A 16,006-nucleotide genomic window follows, 5' to 3' on the forward strand; every position below is an offset into this window, starting at 1 on the left:
TTGGTTGAATGATTACAGCTTGTTTGCAATGTAATTTTGGGTATCCAATTAAATAACTTACTAGTGTAACTAGTGAACTATGGTCTGAATAATATGAGATATGTAATAATATATGAGAGAGAGATGTAATAATATATGAGATAATATTTGAGAGGTTATATGAATTTGTTAATGTCTAGCACTTTTTGACAAATGTTATTGACTTGTATGTATGTATGTAAAGGCCTTAAACACTGGATATATGGGCTGCATGCTAACCACTTAATCTTCATTACAATTTAAGTAGAGTATATGCAAGCCTCACTAATAAAGCTTACAGTTGAAAGGTATATCGACTATAATTTAAAGTATTCCTCTTTATTTTTTCCCTTTTGTAATTAGATGGAACTAGATTAAAGGATAGTTTCATGTTTTTTTTCTAAATCAAAAGAAATATTAATCCCTGTAATCATTCCTCCTGTCCATACTGGGTCATAGTGAGAATGCGCTGTAGAAGATGTGAATGCTGGATAGATTCACTGTCTTTGTTTCAAGCACTTGAAACTTGGGCAGTTTGAGGTAATGTTTTGGTGCTCAGCTGCAGTGGAGAAATAACAACACAACAAGGGATTTTCATCCTAATATTTTGCTTTTGTCTAGCACTCATATTTGTCCAGAGCTTTCATGCAGGACCTCTAAAATAAGCCTTGCTGATATAGAATGGTGGCCATTTTTTTTGTCATCTTAGCCTCAGCTTCATTAACGTTGTCTTGAACCAATGCTTAGACCAAATATTAAAGGTTAAGCTGTAACTTTATGACAACGCTACTGAAGTATGATTCTAATAAGGTTCAATAAAGTATGAGGTCTGCAACATAACCCCAGAATTCCCCTGATATGTATTAAAAATATATATTTCCTCTGACCTGACTTGCTCTGATCCTCAAAGCTCAAATATACAATGATGCAATTCAACAGAAATAAAGGTTACACATGTGCATACACAAAAACAACATAGAAGAAAAACATGGGAAGATAAATAAGTCCCCATCTGTTGTGAGCTTGCCTTCATTACCCAGTGGCTTGACTCTAGTGGGAAAGCTGCAGCAGGGAGACTCAAGAGATTAAACACTGCTTCATCCTTCTACACAACAAGAACAACAGGTGGCATATTGCTCCAAGGGTCTATCTTAATGAATGCCTTTGTCACAACATGTAAATGTAATTTTTTTAATTAAGGGTTTGTTTTGATCTCGCTGTCTCTTCCTTCCTCATTATTTTTTGTCTTCAGCTATGACATCATCTTTGTTGTGCCATGCCACTGTTGGGATTACCAGCAATCTAAACTAAATGTTTTAGTTAGACCAATACAATAGAATTACACGTAGAGACTGATTATGTTTTGGATTAGTTACTCTTTAGTTAGAGAGCCCTGGGAGACCATGAAGGGCCTAAATCTCCCGTCCAGTGCCCCTTATTATTTGTCATCCACCTGCTGTCCATAAGGGTCTTTGTATTTTGATTGTGCAGGCACAGTATGCCAGGCCTGCATGCCACCAGGAAGGAACATTCAGCCATTGAAATGCTGTTTTCATCTGTATCCGATAGCAAAATCACTTGAGACAATCAGTGAAACCTGACAAGTACTCTACAGCATGTTAAATGTCATTTCATGGTTATAGATTTTATTTTTTGTGTACAAGTTGACTGACAAAAGCAAATCTACGGAGCCCCTAAAGTGCCACGAAGAAGAAGAAGAAAAAAAAAACTATATCGTGCGCATGAGATACTAAATCAGGCGCACGAGATACTAAAACGATTTAATTTACTCATTCATTTAAACAGACTGGCAACAAGAATGTCATTATACGACATTGTGAGGTGAAAATGAAAAGTTAATTAGCTGAGTTCTTCTCTCCATTGTATCGCGTGTGTGTCTGTGAACATCTGAGTGGTCACTACGGAGAGCCGTATGCACGGACAAGTCAAGGCGTGGGAAATAACTGTATCTCGAGGGCACATTTTAGTATCTCGTGCACTCGATTTAGTATCTTGTGCTCACGATATAGTTTTTTTTTCTTTGTGACACTTTAGGGACTCCGTACCGTAGGATCCACATTCTACTAAATTCCTAATTTTTATATTCGAAAATGAGGGAAACAGTGTTTTAATCCGCATCTGGATCTGTGTTGGCATCAAAATGCAGGTTTGTCAGCAGGGAAATTGACTGACACTAACACTGTTGGAGTTAACTGGAGTTAAATACTGGGCTTATTGTAACAATAATTCAGATAAGTGTCACCTCTTTTAATTAACAGGACACACTCGACCAGTCAGAGAGATTATCCTGAGTGTGCATGACATATTTTTATGACAAAGTTTTACAGCACCAACACATTTGTTAATTGTTTGACTTCTGCTGGTCCATGAAGTTAATGTCGTCATGGTCGCAGCACCATATGGCTGAGATTCACTGAAAAACTGTGCTGAGATCTGAAGAAACCAACAGAAGCTGATCTGCATCAGATTTCAACACACTAATAAACAAATAAGACAATTGAGAAACATCTTGTGATTGTGCCTATTGCATACTTTTCTCTCTTTCCCTGGGGACATCTGCATCATTTACTTTACACCCTAAAGCAGCAGGTCCATGGACATGGGCATGGACGTGAACCAGGTTGAAAAGGTGAGCAGGGTATAAAGAGTGCCAGGTGAGGCAGAGTTAAAGAGGCCAGCCTGCAGAGTGAAGCCATGCCACTGTTCAAGCTGTTTTTTCTGTTTCTTCTGATCAAGAGGGGGATGCTTGTGTGCTGGCTGCAGGGGAGGGCACAACCACCTGAGCTGACCAGTGCAGGAGGCTTCATCTTAGGCGGTATTTTTACTTTTCGCACTGGATACAGAGGCAGCGTGCCCTCCTTTCAAACCTTACCTGATCCTCCAACATGCCTGAAGTAAGTATGTGTTTTGGATTTCTCATTTTGTGTGTTTTTTTTTTTTGTTTTTCCTAATCAAATTATTTTAGAAAATGTCTTTTTCTTCTTCTTCCAGGATCAATGTAAGAGAATTCAAATTTGCCCAGACCATGATCTTTGCAATTGAGGAAATAAATCAAAATCCTGCTATTCTTCCCAACCACACGCTGGGCTACAAGATATACAATTCCTGTGGAATGACAAACATTATGAAGTCTGCTATAGATTTAGCCAATGGACGGAGGGAGATCATAGATGAGAGGAACTGTACCAAGGCTGACACTGCACAGGCTGTACTAGGCCACTCTGGCTCTGCACCCACAATGGGATTTGCTCGGATTATAGGAAGGTTCCAGATACCAGTGGTAAATAATTGACTTTTATCTGCTATGTGCATAAATAATTATGAAAGTGGTCACATAAAAGTACTGTAAATCACTGTCATTTGAATCATGGCGATCATGGATATGTCTAATTCTGGATTTCAAAGAGTCTCTTAACTAACTTAACTACTAATCATGAATCATTTTCTTATTTTGTACTTTATAAAATCTTTCCAGATGATTAACGTGTAGTGAACAAATTTCTGTTTTTCTAAATTCCCTTTGTACAGCTCAGCCACTTTGCAACCTGTGCATGTCTCAGTAACAGAGAAGAGTTTCCATCCTTCTTTCGAACTATTCCCAGTGACCTCCACCAGAGCAGAGGCCTGGCAAAGCTGGTCAAGCACTTTGGCTGGACCTGGGTGGGGGCAATAAGTAACAAAAATGACTACGGTATCAATGGGATTGCCACATTTATACAAGCTGCACAAGAAGAGGGGGTGTGCATAGAGTATTACCAGGCATTTGAGCAAACAGGTCCTCCTCATGAGTTGACAAAAGTAGTTCAAACTGTGAAGTACTCTACCTCTAAAGTCCTTGTGGCCTTCATGTCCCACAGAGAAGTTGATGTGCTGGCAACTGAGTTGTACAAGCAGAACATCACAGGGCTGCAGCTGGTTGGCAGTGACGCCTGGATCACAGATCACTCTCTGACTGGCAGTGAGGGACACAGCATCCTGGTGGGCTCCCTGGGCTTTGTTGTTAGCCGAGCTAAGATCCCAGGATTGGAGGAACACCTGAGACGTCTCCATCCCTCACAGTTTCCTGACAGTCAGTTTGTCAGAGATTTCTGGGAAAACATGTTTGACTGTGCTCTGAATGAAACTGCAAACACACAAAGAAAGCCATGCAGCGGCTCTGAGAGCTTTCAGAATGTTGAATCACAGTTCACTGATGTGTCTGAGCTGAGATTCACTAATAATGTATACAAGTCAGTTTACGCAGTGGCTCATGCTCTCCACAACCTGGCCACATGTGAAGAGGGGGAAGGCCCTTTCTACAATGGGAGCTGTGCTGATACTGAACACATTCAACCCTGGCAGGTGAGGAAGAAAACAAAGAGGTTATTGGTTTGAAATAACTGATTTGTTAATATCCCATAAAACTCAGATGTAATTTGAAATTACACAAAGAAAAAGAGCTTGTGGTATTTAAGTCCCTTCTCTTCTCCACAGGTGTTACATTATTTACAGAATATCAACTTCACAACAAGTCAGGGGGAAAGAGTGACTTTTGATCAGAATGGAGATTCACCTGCAAGATATGAACTTATTAATTTACAACACGTAACCTCAGAGACCATGCATGTTGCCACAGTTGGTGTTTTTGATGCCACTTTGCCCCGTGAGCGTCAATTTATAATGAATGGCATGAAGATAGTGTGGGGAGGAGGAAGTAATGAGGTACATATTGCTTTGTTCTCACATATTTGGTTTGTCAGTCACAATGTCATTTTGCATAACACTTAAAAATCAAGTGCTGGATTATAGCTTCATGTAATTTTTCTGAATGATGTTTAAATGTAATGTGAACACCAATAAAGAAGACTCCTCCACAAATATGTACATGCACCAGGTGCCTGTGTCAGTGTGTAGTGAGAGCTGCCCCCCAGGAAAACACAAAGTGCTGCAGAAAAGAAAACCTGTTTGCTGTTACGACTGTATACCGTGTGGGGAAGGAGAAATCAGCAACATTACAGGTTTGAGTAAGAAAAACAGAAATTTCACTCTGTATCTGGAATGTGTTTTTCCTCTCCCTGATTAGCATCAGACCTAATCAATGTTTTTGTTTCTTTCAAAAACAGACTCTTTGGTGTGCCTCAAATGTCCCATTCATTCTTGGCCGAATACCAGAGGAGACACATGCATTTTGAAGGAAATTGAGTTTCTGTCTTATACAGAGATAATGGGGATAATTTTAACATTCTTTTGTTTGATGGGGATGACTTTGACAACGATGATAGCATTGGTGTTCCTTCACTTCCGGGAAACTGCTATCATCAGGGCCAACAACTCTGAGCTGAGCTTCCTGCTGCTCTTCTCCTTGACTCTGTGTTTCCTGTGTTCTCTGACCTTCATCGGCCAGCCCTCTGAGTGGTCCTGCATGCTGCGACACACAGCGTTCGGCATCACCTTTGTCCTCTGCATCTCTTGTGTTCTGGGGAAAACAATAGTGGTGTTAATGGCCTTCAGGGCCACACTTCCAGGTAGTAATGTGATGAAATGGTTTGGGCCTGCACAGCAGAGACTCAGTGTTCTGGGTTTCACTCTCGTACAGGTTGTAATCTGCATACTTTGGCTGACCATCAGCCCTCCTTTTCCACACAAAAATATGAACCACTATCAGGAGAAGATTATTCTTGAATGTGCTCTGGGCTCACCTGTGGGGTTCTGGGCTGTATTAGGTTACATAGGACTCCTTGCTGTCCTCTGTTTTGTACTTGCTTTTTTGGCTCGAAAACTACCTGATAATTTTAATGAGGCAAAATGTATCACCTTCAGCATGCTGATATTCTGTGCGGTCTGGATCACCTTTATCCCAGCGTATGTCAGCTCTCCTGGGAAATTCACAGTGGCTGTGGAGATATTTGCCATTCTTGCCTCCAGTTACGGACTTCTTTTCTCCATCTTTATCCCCAAATGTTATATTATTTTATTGAGGCCAGAACAAAATACCAAAAAGCACATAATGGGAAAAACAAAAGACATGCATGACATTCATTGTTAATTTTACATTGCTGCGATTCATTTCCTCTTTCTTATATTTTATTGTTGATTTATTACTCACTGTCATGACTAACTTAATAAAATGTTGTTATTTTCCATTACAGAGAGGAACTACTAGTTCCTAATTTTCAAAAGTTGTTGTACATAATATTCTATGTAATGATTAATCACAAATCAGTAATTGATTTTGCATTGCTTTATTATTATTATGAGTATCCTCACTCACCAACACATATTCATTTTCATGAACAGTAGGTATGTTATTACATGTATGTTATTATAAGAAGTCCAAAACAGCGTCTATCTTCATCAAATTAGGTCAACTTAAAGAATAATATTACAAATGAATAAAAAAAATGAATTTGCTTTCAATCACTCCTTTTTCCTCATTTCTGCTGTCATCCTTCTTAGTCAAGAAAGTTTGTTGGAGAAAGGTGCAGGCTATTGGACTTTTTAGAAACTTTCTCCTTTCTTCAAGGTTAGGGTCAATTTAGAATTTTTTTAGCCAAAAATCTGAAAACAAACAAACAAACAAACAATTCAGGCATGATTCATGACAAGCATCAGGTCGACATGATGTCAATTTTGTCATCTTTTTCTGTTCTTAAGGATCCGGGAATTTCTGCATGGACCATATGGCTCCAGTGCGTGTGGTGAACATGTCTACCTATGCAGACACCAAGTGCAACGTAAAAAGAACCCCATGCGTATCTGTGTATTGTATATTTGGAACTTAAAAATTACCTACAATGATATAATAAATAAACATTTTGACTTGAAATAGTAGGTAAACCACAGGTGTAACTAATGACATTAATGAATATTTTTTTCATTTTTTACACCTGTGCTTTTACTACTGTGATGCGCCATGATGTTATACATGAAAAAGGCCTGTAGTTTATTGTGGAGGGCTATACTGCAGGGTGTGGACAGAACGTGTAACAAGCATTACATGATGTAGTTGTTCTTCAATTAGCAGTTTTTACTCATGTAGTCCGTGTAAATAGATACCCAATACATATATGCTTTTGACATATATGCTTGGTTAATGTATGACATGGCTTGCAACAGTTAAACACATGATTTAATTTAAATTTATTTTTAAATTAAAATTATTAACGATCATATAATGCATTCACAATTTAGTTCAGTTTTTCAGAATCAGTTGTAAAAACCTAAAAGCTTTAGCCAATTCAGCATTAGTAAACACTCTGGACCTATAAGATTGATTGTTATAAGGAATCAGGGCCCATGTGTATTCCTGTCAGGGTTATTCTTCATGCCTGACATCCTTCAGGTCTTACACAAAAAAAAAAAAAAATATTTGCATGTAGCTCTGAGGATGGCCCACCAAGTTGCCTCCTACACCTGAGTAGCAGATAGGGAACTATAAAACACGTCCTTTCAAGAATCCTGACTGTGCCAAAGGCGAGGCTCTGAGATGACAACAGTCACATTTTTCTTCTTAACACTGTTCACTTGGATGGTGTCATCTGGCACATGGCTCAGACTGGACCAGTGTACTGAGCTCAGTCAGAGTGTGCATAATGAAGAGACAAAGGGCTTCAGCTCAAATGCATCATATAAAAAGGCTGTGATTCATGACCAAACAAAAATGACACTGACATGTGAGAGGTGAGTAAATTCTTGGCAAATTAATGTTGCATGTATGCAATGTTTTCTCTTCATTTTCTTCATTTCCCTCATTTGTATTTTGCTCATTAACTTGTTTTTTTTTTTTTTTTTTTGGTCAAGGACATGGATACCCCGGTGTGGTTTCCCACAGATTCATCAGCAATTAGCTTGTAATTTAATTATTTACTCAGCAGGAAATCAACCTGAATTATGGGGGCTTAAGTACCACATTGAGAGAACCCAAAAGACAATTAGACAATCTCTAGAGGAGCTTTTACGAGTCAGTTTACTTTAATCATATGCAATATAACAGTCTCACAGCTGGGTTATTATGGTTCTCATGTTGCACTGTTAGATTTGAAGATGTTCCCCAGTATTTTACAACATTTAGCATTACTTTGCTTTTTGAATGCCAGTTTAGTTTGTGTGTCACTACAAGGGTGAGCAGTTGGGTAACTAATGCAATGTATAACAGTGATGTATAACAATGAATATGTGATAATTTGCTACATAATGTGATCATGAACTGATGTTTGTAACTTTTGTTTTTCTCACCTGTTTAGATCTCCTGAAATGAGTGTTGCCTTGGAGTTGATTTTCACACAGGACAGGGTCAAAAAAGACTGGACACTTTTTGCTGGTGTCACCTTAAACTGCATGTTCTTTAATGGCTGTGTGACCCTTTTGCAAAGAGTGAAGGAGGCTGTGAATGAAGAGGAGTGTCAATTTCAGTTGTTGCTTTATTTCTTGTCTAAGACCAACTGTCTTCTACTTACTATAGCGGTGAGCACCAGAGTGTTATGTTAAAAAGAATCATCATATTCAAATCTGAATTCAGAACAATGCACTCAACAATTATTGCCATTCTTGTTTGGAAAATGTTAATTCATTATGAAATGCATTATGATCTTATATGTTTGTAATTTTCCTTCATACAGATAAAGACTAATAATCACAGCACACGCATAAATTACAGAAGTATCAGCCCGTCATCTGTTCTTGTGAGATCTGTGTGTCATTGCTCCTACATCATTACGCTTGTTATAGTGGACAACTGGAAAACAATGGATTGTATTTGCATCTGTATAGCATGCAACCTTGAGGTCAAACTCCTGCACGGCTACAGAGAACTTGGATCTGCATTGCCAGAATTCCTTATCTTCATTCAAGTGAGCATGATGCCCTTCGCAGAATCAAAAAAGTGTCAGGACCTGCGATGTGCAGGTTTGCTGTACAACTACAGTATTTCTATGCGGTGCCTTAATTCTGCCTCAATCCCTCAAGAATAGCTTGTTTTACTGTATCATTAGTGCTCATCCCTGCTGAAAGAATTGAAACAAAAACAAACATAATACAGTAAAAGCAGAAGTATTTCAATCATGCCAGCTGTTTTTTAGTTGTAATTAAGCAGGTAACACATTTCACACTTTACTGTCAGAGATGGATACTGTGAGGACAAATGTCAAGCGATCTGAAAAAACCTTGTGTGTATATATTTATGCATGATTTGCATAAAAAATACAATATTTTGAGGGTTAAAGATAAGTGTGGGCAGTATAGGAAAAATCTTCATCACTGTATGTATCATATAATTTTATATTATGATATTGATATATATTGTAATATAATACATTTTCTGAGAAACCTTCAATACAATAACATTTATTTATTTATTTTTAGCTAATTCTGTGGATTTCTGTGCATTGTTACAAATATTATGTAAATCCAATATGACCATGAGGCAGTTGCCACAGTGCAAATGATATAAAAAAAGACTGATGGTTGACAAATTAATATCATCTCACAATATGCCACATACTGCCATACTGTATTTGCATGAATTTGTGTGTCTGAAATAACTAATATTCATATCTTGTCAACAGATGCCATCAAAGTTTGATGCACCACACTGTCCAAAAGAGGCATTTCTAACACAAGCAGGTAAAATTTTAAACAAAGAACAATCATTCAACAAGTCATTCATTCTTAAATGTTTTTCTGTAATGGCATCAAATTTGCTGCTTACACAGGCAGGCTGGAAGATGTGGGGCCTACAGACACCAGCAGATGGGTTGCAGGGTTTTCTCTGGCAGCTGTGTTGCTGCTGGGAATCTATATGAAAACAGTGAAAATATCACCACACAGAGTCAGTCCTGCTCCTGGCAGTAACTCCACAATGGTGATGCTTTTTACCATGACATGGCACCATTTTTCACCATCAGTGACCACCCATCAGAGCTCTGAGTGGTCCTGGATAGCTGTTGGGATCTCTTTTGTCATCTGCCTCTCTTGTGCTCTGGGGACAACTGTACATGTGTTAATTGTCTGCAGGGCTACTCATATCATCATGAAATTGTTTTGTACCACACAGCAGCAGTTTAGGGCTCTGTCTGTTACAGTTTTGTGTATCTGGTTGATTTCCAGGCCTCCTTTTCCAAATAAGAATGTAAAACACTGGTTTGATGAAATACCTGATGATTGTGTGGGATCCACACTAAGATCCTGGGCTGTGTTAGAGCAGATTGAGCTACTGGCTGCCTTGTACTGTATGCTTGTCACACTTCCCAGTTTGCTACAATCAATCCTGACTAAATTTGATTTTTTGAGTGTCGTCTTGAAAGTGCAACTGATAACCTGTCTACAGAATTCAAGGGGACCAACAAAGTATGTACTGGTTATTAAGATCAACAGGCTAATATAATAATAATGATAATAATAATGATAATAATAATAATAATAATAATAATAATAATAATAATGTGCCATTCTGTAACTATTATTACAAACATAGTTTATTTGACAGGCATTTTAGCTTGCATATAATATTAATTCGAGTAATCTTTATCAAAAAGTTGCATGTTCAAAAAAATTCAAATTCACAAATTAAGCTTACCAGTCCCTTTTACATCCTCATCAGCTGAGGTGATGGTGCTCTTACCTGTTCCAAGGTAGTTGAAGTCATCACAGCTTAATGAATAACCCTCTGTGCTTACATTTTTATAAACTCTTCTACCATTCTACACAATTTCTGAGGACAAAGAACAATTGTACAGACTTCTATATTAAAGTTTTGTTGTTTTATTTATGAAAATGTCTCATGTGTTCGTTTATATTCATGTCTTATTATTAGATAATAATAAGAAACTTTACAGTAAGCTTGTGGCTGAATACAAGATTATGTATTTAACTTTCAAGAACATGCTTAAGTGAAACCATTCCTAAAATTTACATTAATTTCATGCATTGTATGTGACTTTAAATACACTGAAGTTAAATGAATGAATTGTTGTCACGATAGACCCTGAGTGGCGCATGGGTCACAAAGACCATGACAGCACTTGCCAAAGGCAATGATATGCTGCAGCAGTTTGCAGAGTAGAACGATGATGTAGCAATTCACAGATGCAATTACAATGAGCAGTTACCAAAATGCAATGACGATGGAGCAGTTAGAAAAATACAGTGACAATTTAGCAATTAGCAGATGCAATGATGACGTAGCAAGTGACAGATATGACAAGATGTGCGTGAGAGCAGGAGAACTTTAATTTGTGATTCATTTATTGTGAATCTGTTTCATGTGAATTGAAATATCTTTGTCTGAGTTTTGGATAATATTAATGACATTAAAATATTTATTTAAAGACACATAAATAACTGTGTATATTGACAATCAGGTAAGTCCCCACCAAAGTGAAAACCAAACCGACTCTTTTTCGACATGAAAATACTGCTTCACAAATACTTCACAAAGCTTTCTCTGTGCTGCATTACTTTAATAGCTTCCAAAAATGTAAATCTCTATGAAGCTACTTATTTTATTTATCATGAAGATCAATGCACATTTCACTCTTTAAAAAATTACTGTGACCAATAGATTGCTGGCAATGGGGTGTGTGTGTGTGTGTGTGTGTGTGTGTGTGTGTGTGTGTGTGTGTGAGATTTACATAATGTTTATCCTGAATGTAGTGACCACTGTTCCCTGTTGTAGTAATCTTACCCATCTAAAATTGCCAGGCCCTGAGGGAAATGAATCAAGCTTTTATAAAGAGAGCACATCAACCTGCATCTGATGGAGTAGCTATAAGAGCTGTGTCCTCATCTCTTTTAAAAAAATGCCTGGCAAACATGCACAAGCTACAGAACACTATGATCTTACCTCTATTTGTTTTCTTCCTGAACACTGTTTCTGGATGTGAGCGATTTGGTAGGTTTGACATGCCAAGTTTGTTTAAGCAGGGAGACATAATGATCGGGGGGATTTTCCCAGTTTTGAACAAAGAGATAACTACCACTTTTACGTTTGAGAGTGAGCCACCCGGAGTGAAGTGTGCAGGGTAAGTTTCAATACATCTGACTTTTCTTTTACTTCATAAATGCTCCTCAACTCCCATTTCAAACTTTTATTGCATGTACATATATACCAGCAGCTCTTTAATCTTACAACATATTTCAATCACCAAACCTTTTTAGATTTGACCTGCGAGCTTTTCGGTGGACCCAAATGATGATATTTGCAATTGAAGAAATCAACAAAGATCCTGCTCTACTGCCAAACATATCTCTTGGCTATAGGATCCTTAATTCTTGTGCATCTCCTACAAATACATTACGTGCTGCACTAACACTGGCTAGTAGACCAGAGGAGATAGAATTGACTTCTTCTTGTTCCCCAGCTATGTCTGCTGTCATAGCAGAGTCAGGATCATCTCAGTCTTTAGCTGTGGCTGGAACTCTTGGACCATTTCAAGTGCCAATAGTAAGAGATTAAATGAGATCTTTTATTACATTACTCTTCTGTGATATTCAGTGTTTTTTTGGTGCTCGTTTTGAGGCTTTTTGTGTATTTTCTTTCTTTTCTTCTTCTCTTTCTTTTGATTTCTTTTCATAGGTAAGTTACTTCTCAACATGTGCCTGCCTGAGTGACAGAGCTAAATATCCTACATTTTTTCGGACAATCCCCAGCGACTACTTCCAGGCAAAAGCTTTGGCTGCATTGGTCAAACGTTTTGGCTGGCAGTGGATTGGGGCCATACAGTCAGACAATGACTATGGGCGGAATGGGATCCTGGCTTTCACTGAAGAGGTCAGAAAGCTTGGGGTTTGTATTGCATTTGTCGGGACAATTCTACGTACGTACACTATGGATAAAGTTCTGGATGTTGTGGAAATGATCAAGCAGTCAACTGTCAAAGTCATTCTTGCTTTTGTTCCAGAGGGTGACTTTTACCCTTTGATGAAAGAGGTTGTGAGACAGAACATTACAGGCATTCAGTGGATTGCCAGTGAGGCCTGGATCACAGCAGCTCGACCCTCCACACCTGAAATCTACCAAGCTTTTGGTGGAGCCCTGGGATTTGTGGTGCAGAAGATGGCTATTTCAAATCTAAAACCATTTCTTAAAGGTATTAATCCTTATTCTGATCCAAGTGCAGCCTTTGTGAGGGATTTTTGGGAGATTATGGTGGGCTGTAGACCTGTTTCACCCGGGGAACACACCGGTACAGAGGCAACAACTGAACTATGCAAAGGCAATGAGACATTAATAAATTCCCAGGACGTGTTCTTCAATGTCACACAGCTCAGAGTGTCCTATAATGTGTATAAAGCAGTTTATGCGATTGCACACGCCCTCCATCAGCTGGTATTCTGCCAACCAGTTGGAGAAAAAACAGCAAGGCCATGTTTGAATATATCAGAAATGAATCCCAAACAGGTGAGACAAGAAGGTACAAGTAAGATCTGCAATATGTCCAAAGGTCTGTAAATAAACAATGAACATCTTACTAATACCTGTTCCCTTTCTCAGGTCACTGATCATCTACAAAGGGTCAATTTTAGGAATCAGTTTGGGGATAATGTCTTTTTTGATGTCAATGGTGACCCTCCTGCTTCTTATGATGTTATTAACTGGCAGTTGATAGATGGGCAAGTGCAACATGTCACACTTGGTCATTTTGCTACTGCTGCTAATGGTGATTATAAGCTCAGCATCCAGGAGGAAGAAATTGTGTGGAGGACAGGGAAAACGGTAATCATGAAGACTGTTTTTCATGCAATAAACTTGTAGAGTTTGAACCATGTTTCCTTTTTAAACATAACGTCAACTGAATGTAGCTGGACTGTTTCTTTTGTCAGTTTCCGACATCAGTGTGCACTAATGTTTGTCCAGTGGGAACCAGGAAAGCTCAAATAAAGGGAAAACCCACCTGCTGTTTTGACTGTATCACATGTGCTGATGGAACTATAGCCAACTCAACAGGTATCAGAAGCACATATGCCAGACTAAACAAACATTCACATATCAATATCATAGTAATATGATAATAATAACAAAATCATGTTCTTAGTCTTTGCATATATTTCACGTTTGAAATATTATTGTCAGTATTACTCCCCAGTTTTCTTGCTTTTAATTTCATTAAATTTCATTTTCTCCTAAAGTATCCTTTCATTTTCTAAAAAATGCCCAGTCCAGTCCATTTTATTTCTATAGTTTAATAAATATTTACAGACACTGACCTGATGTCATGTTTTACAGGGGCAGCCGACTGCACACCCTGTCCACTGGAATACTGGTCCAATGAAAGGAGAGATGAGTGTGTTCCTAAAACAATTGAATTCCTGACATATCACGAGCCGATGGGAATAGCTATCACAGTTGTATCCCTGCTGGGGGCCTCCCTGACGCTGACCACAATGACAATCTTTATCCTCCACAGAGAAACTCCCGTGATAAAGGCCAGCAACTCTGAGCTGAGCTGTTTCCTGTTGTTTTCTCTTTTTTTGTGTTTTCTCTGTCCTCTCACGTTCATTGGCAGACCCACAGTCTGGACGTGCATGCTGCGACACACATGTTTTGGTGTGACCTTTGCATTTTGCATTTCTTGCGTCTTGGGAAAAACTATTGTTGTTGTTACAGCTTTCAAAGCCACGGTCCCTGGAAACAAAGTTGCAGGAAAGATTGGTCCTGCACAGCAAAGGATCATAGTTTGCTTCTGTACTTTCATTCAGATAGTGATATGCGTGTTGTGGCTCAAGTTAAACCCACCTTTCCCAGATATGGTTTTCAAATACAGCAATAAGATCATTTTAGAGTGTAACACAGGCTCTGAGGCTGCTTTCTATGCAGTGCTGGGCTACATAGGGCTCCTTGCAATAATATGTTTGGTCCTGGCATTTCTAGCAAGAAAGCTGCCTGATAACTTTAATGAGGCCAAATTCATCACGTTCAGCATGCTGATATTCTGCGCTGTCTGGATCACCTTTATCCCAGCATACATCAGCTCCCCTGGAAAGTTCACTGTAGCTGTGGAAATATTTGCAATTTTGTCTTCAGCATTTGGCTTATTAATTAGTATTTTTTCACCTAAATGTTACATAATATTGATCAAGCCAGAGACGAATACCAAGAAACATGTCATAGGAAAAATTTTTAATTTAAATGTGACTTCTTAATTTTAAAATATGATGCTACTGTTACTTTTAACTTTCATATAATGTACTTCAGATATACTAGAGTATGGCAAGATTTTGTTGCATTTTATTTAATTCAGATACAGTAATACAGAGTTTGCTTCTGCAAATCTCATATTTAATGACTACAATGATTTCTAATGTTAAAGATGTAGTGTATTGTAGGAGAAAAACATTAATGGAAATTACTTCTTAAAATTTATTAAACATCATGCCTCACTTATTATTTCCTAACAATTAAAATGTATTGTGTGCATGTAATTGCTGTGAAAATCTTAGCTGTACCTGTTAATTAGGCTGTTTAAAGAATTGCTTGTGTGTGCTAAGAATATGGATTGCTTACAGTAGCCTTCAATGAATAGAAATTAAATAAGCTATACATCTAATGCAGATACAAATAATTTATAATTCACCATTTAGTACTATTCCATAGAACAAAAACACCATTATTTTGTATAGAATAGATTTGTTGGTTTAAAAAAAATAAATAAAAAAATGAATTGGCTTGCTCTAATAATGTTGGTGTCTTGTATTCAATTTAAAAGTTGACTTTCATATTTAAACATTTTTCACCAAAATAACACCCATCACTCTATTCACTTATTTTTTTATTTTTTATTTTTTTTTACTTTTTTGTCATCATCCTTAATATTTTCACAAAAACTCTTCTGTATTATCAAATTGTCCACACACTTGGAGATGTAAATCACAATAATCAGTCAAAATAAAAAGATACAAAACTCTTTCACTGTCTCAAAATGTTTATTATTTCATTGTTTATTGTTATTGATATACTTAAAACTTTTAATCATGGGAAGATGGGTTCTGCTGT

The 16,006-nt window shown here is 37.8% G+C and overlaps 1 protein-coding gene and 1 pseudogene across 1 annotated transcript; both read left to right on the top strand.

Moving 5' to 3' along the window:
- The first annotated feature begins 2,638 nt into the window (after positions 1 to 2,638).
- On the top strand, positions 2,639 to 6,064 carry LOC139335898 (extracellular calcium-sensing receptor-like; annotated as a pseudogene).
- A 5,882-nt stretch (positions 6,065 to 11,946) lies between these two features.
- LOC139335899 (extracellular calcium-sensing receptor-like) lies at positions 11,947 to 15,156 on the top strand. Its single transcript, XM_070969686.1, has 6 exons — positions 11,947 to 12,035; positions 12,172 to 12,457; positions 12,590 to 13,162; positions 13,508 to 13,630; positions 13,837 to 13,960; positions 14,246 to 15,156. The coding sequence occupies exons 1-6, from the start codon at positions 11,947 to 11,949 to the stop codon at positions 15,154 to 15,156; spliced, it is 2,106 nt and encodes a 701-aa protein (XP_070825787.1).
- The last annotated feature ends 850 nt before the right edge of the window (positions 15,157 to 16,006 follow it).

Source organism: Chaetodon trifascialis, chromosome 9, assembly GCF_039877785.1.
Source record: "Chaetodon trifascialis isolate fChaTrf1 chromosome 9, fChaTrf1.hap1, whole genome shotgun sequence".
NCBI classification, from domain to species: Eukaryota; Metazoa; Chordata; class Actinopteri; order Chaetodontiformes; family Chaetodontidae; genus Chaetodon; species Chaetodon trifascialis.

Excerpts from the sequence above, each read along its gene's own strand:
- LOC139335899 (XM_070969686.1), top strand. The coding sequence starts at position 11,947 with ATGATCGGGGGGATTTTCCCAGTTTTGAACAAAGAGATAACTACCACT. Across the intron at positions 13,631-13,836 it reads GGCAGTTGATAGATGGGCAA|TTTCCGACATCAGTGTGCAC; the intron begins GTGCAACATGTC and ends TTCTTTTGTCAG. Across the intron at positions 13,961-14,245 it reads AACTATAGCCAACTCAACAG|CCGACTGCACACCCTGTCCA; the intron begins GTATCAGAAGCA and ends TTACAGGGGCAG.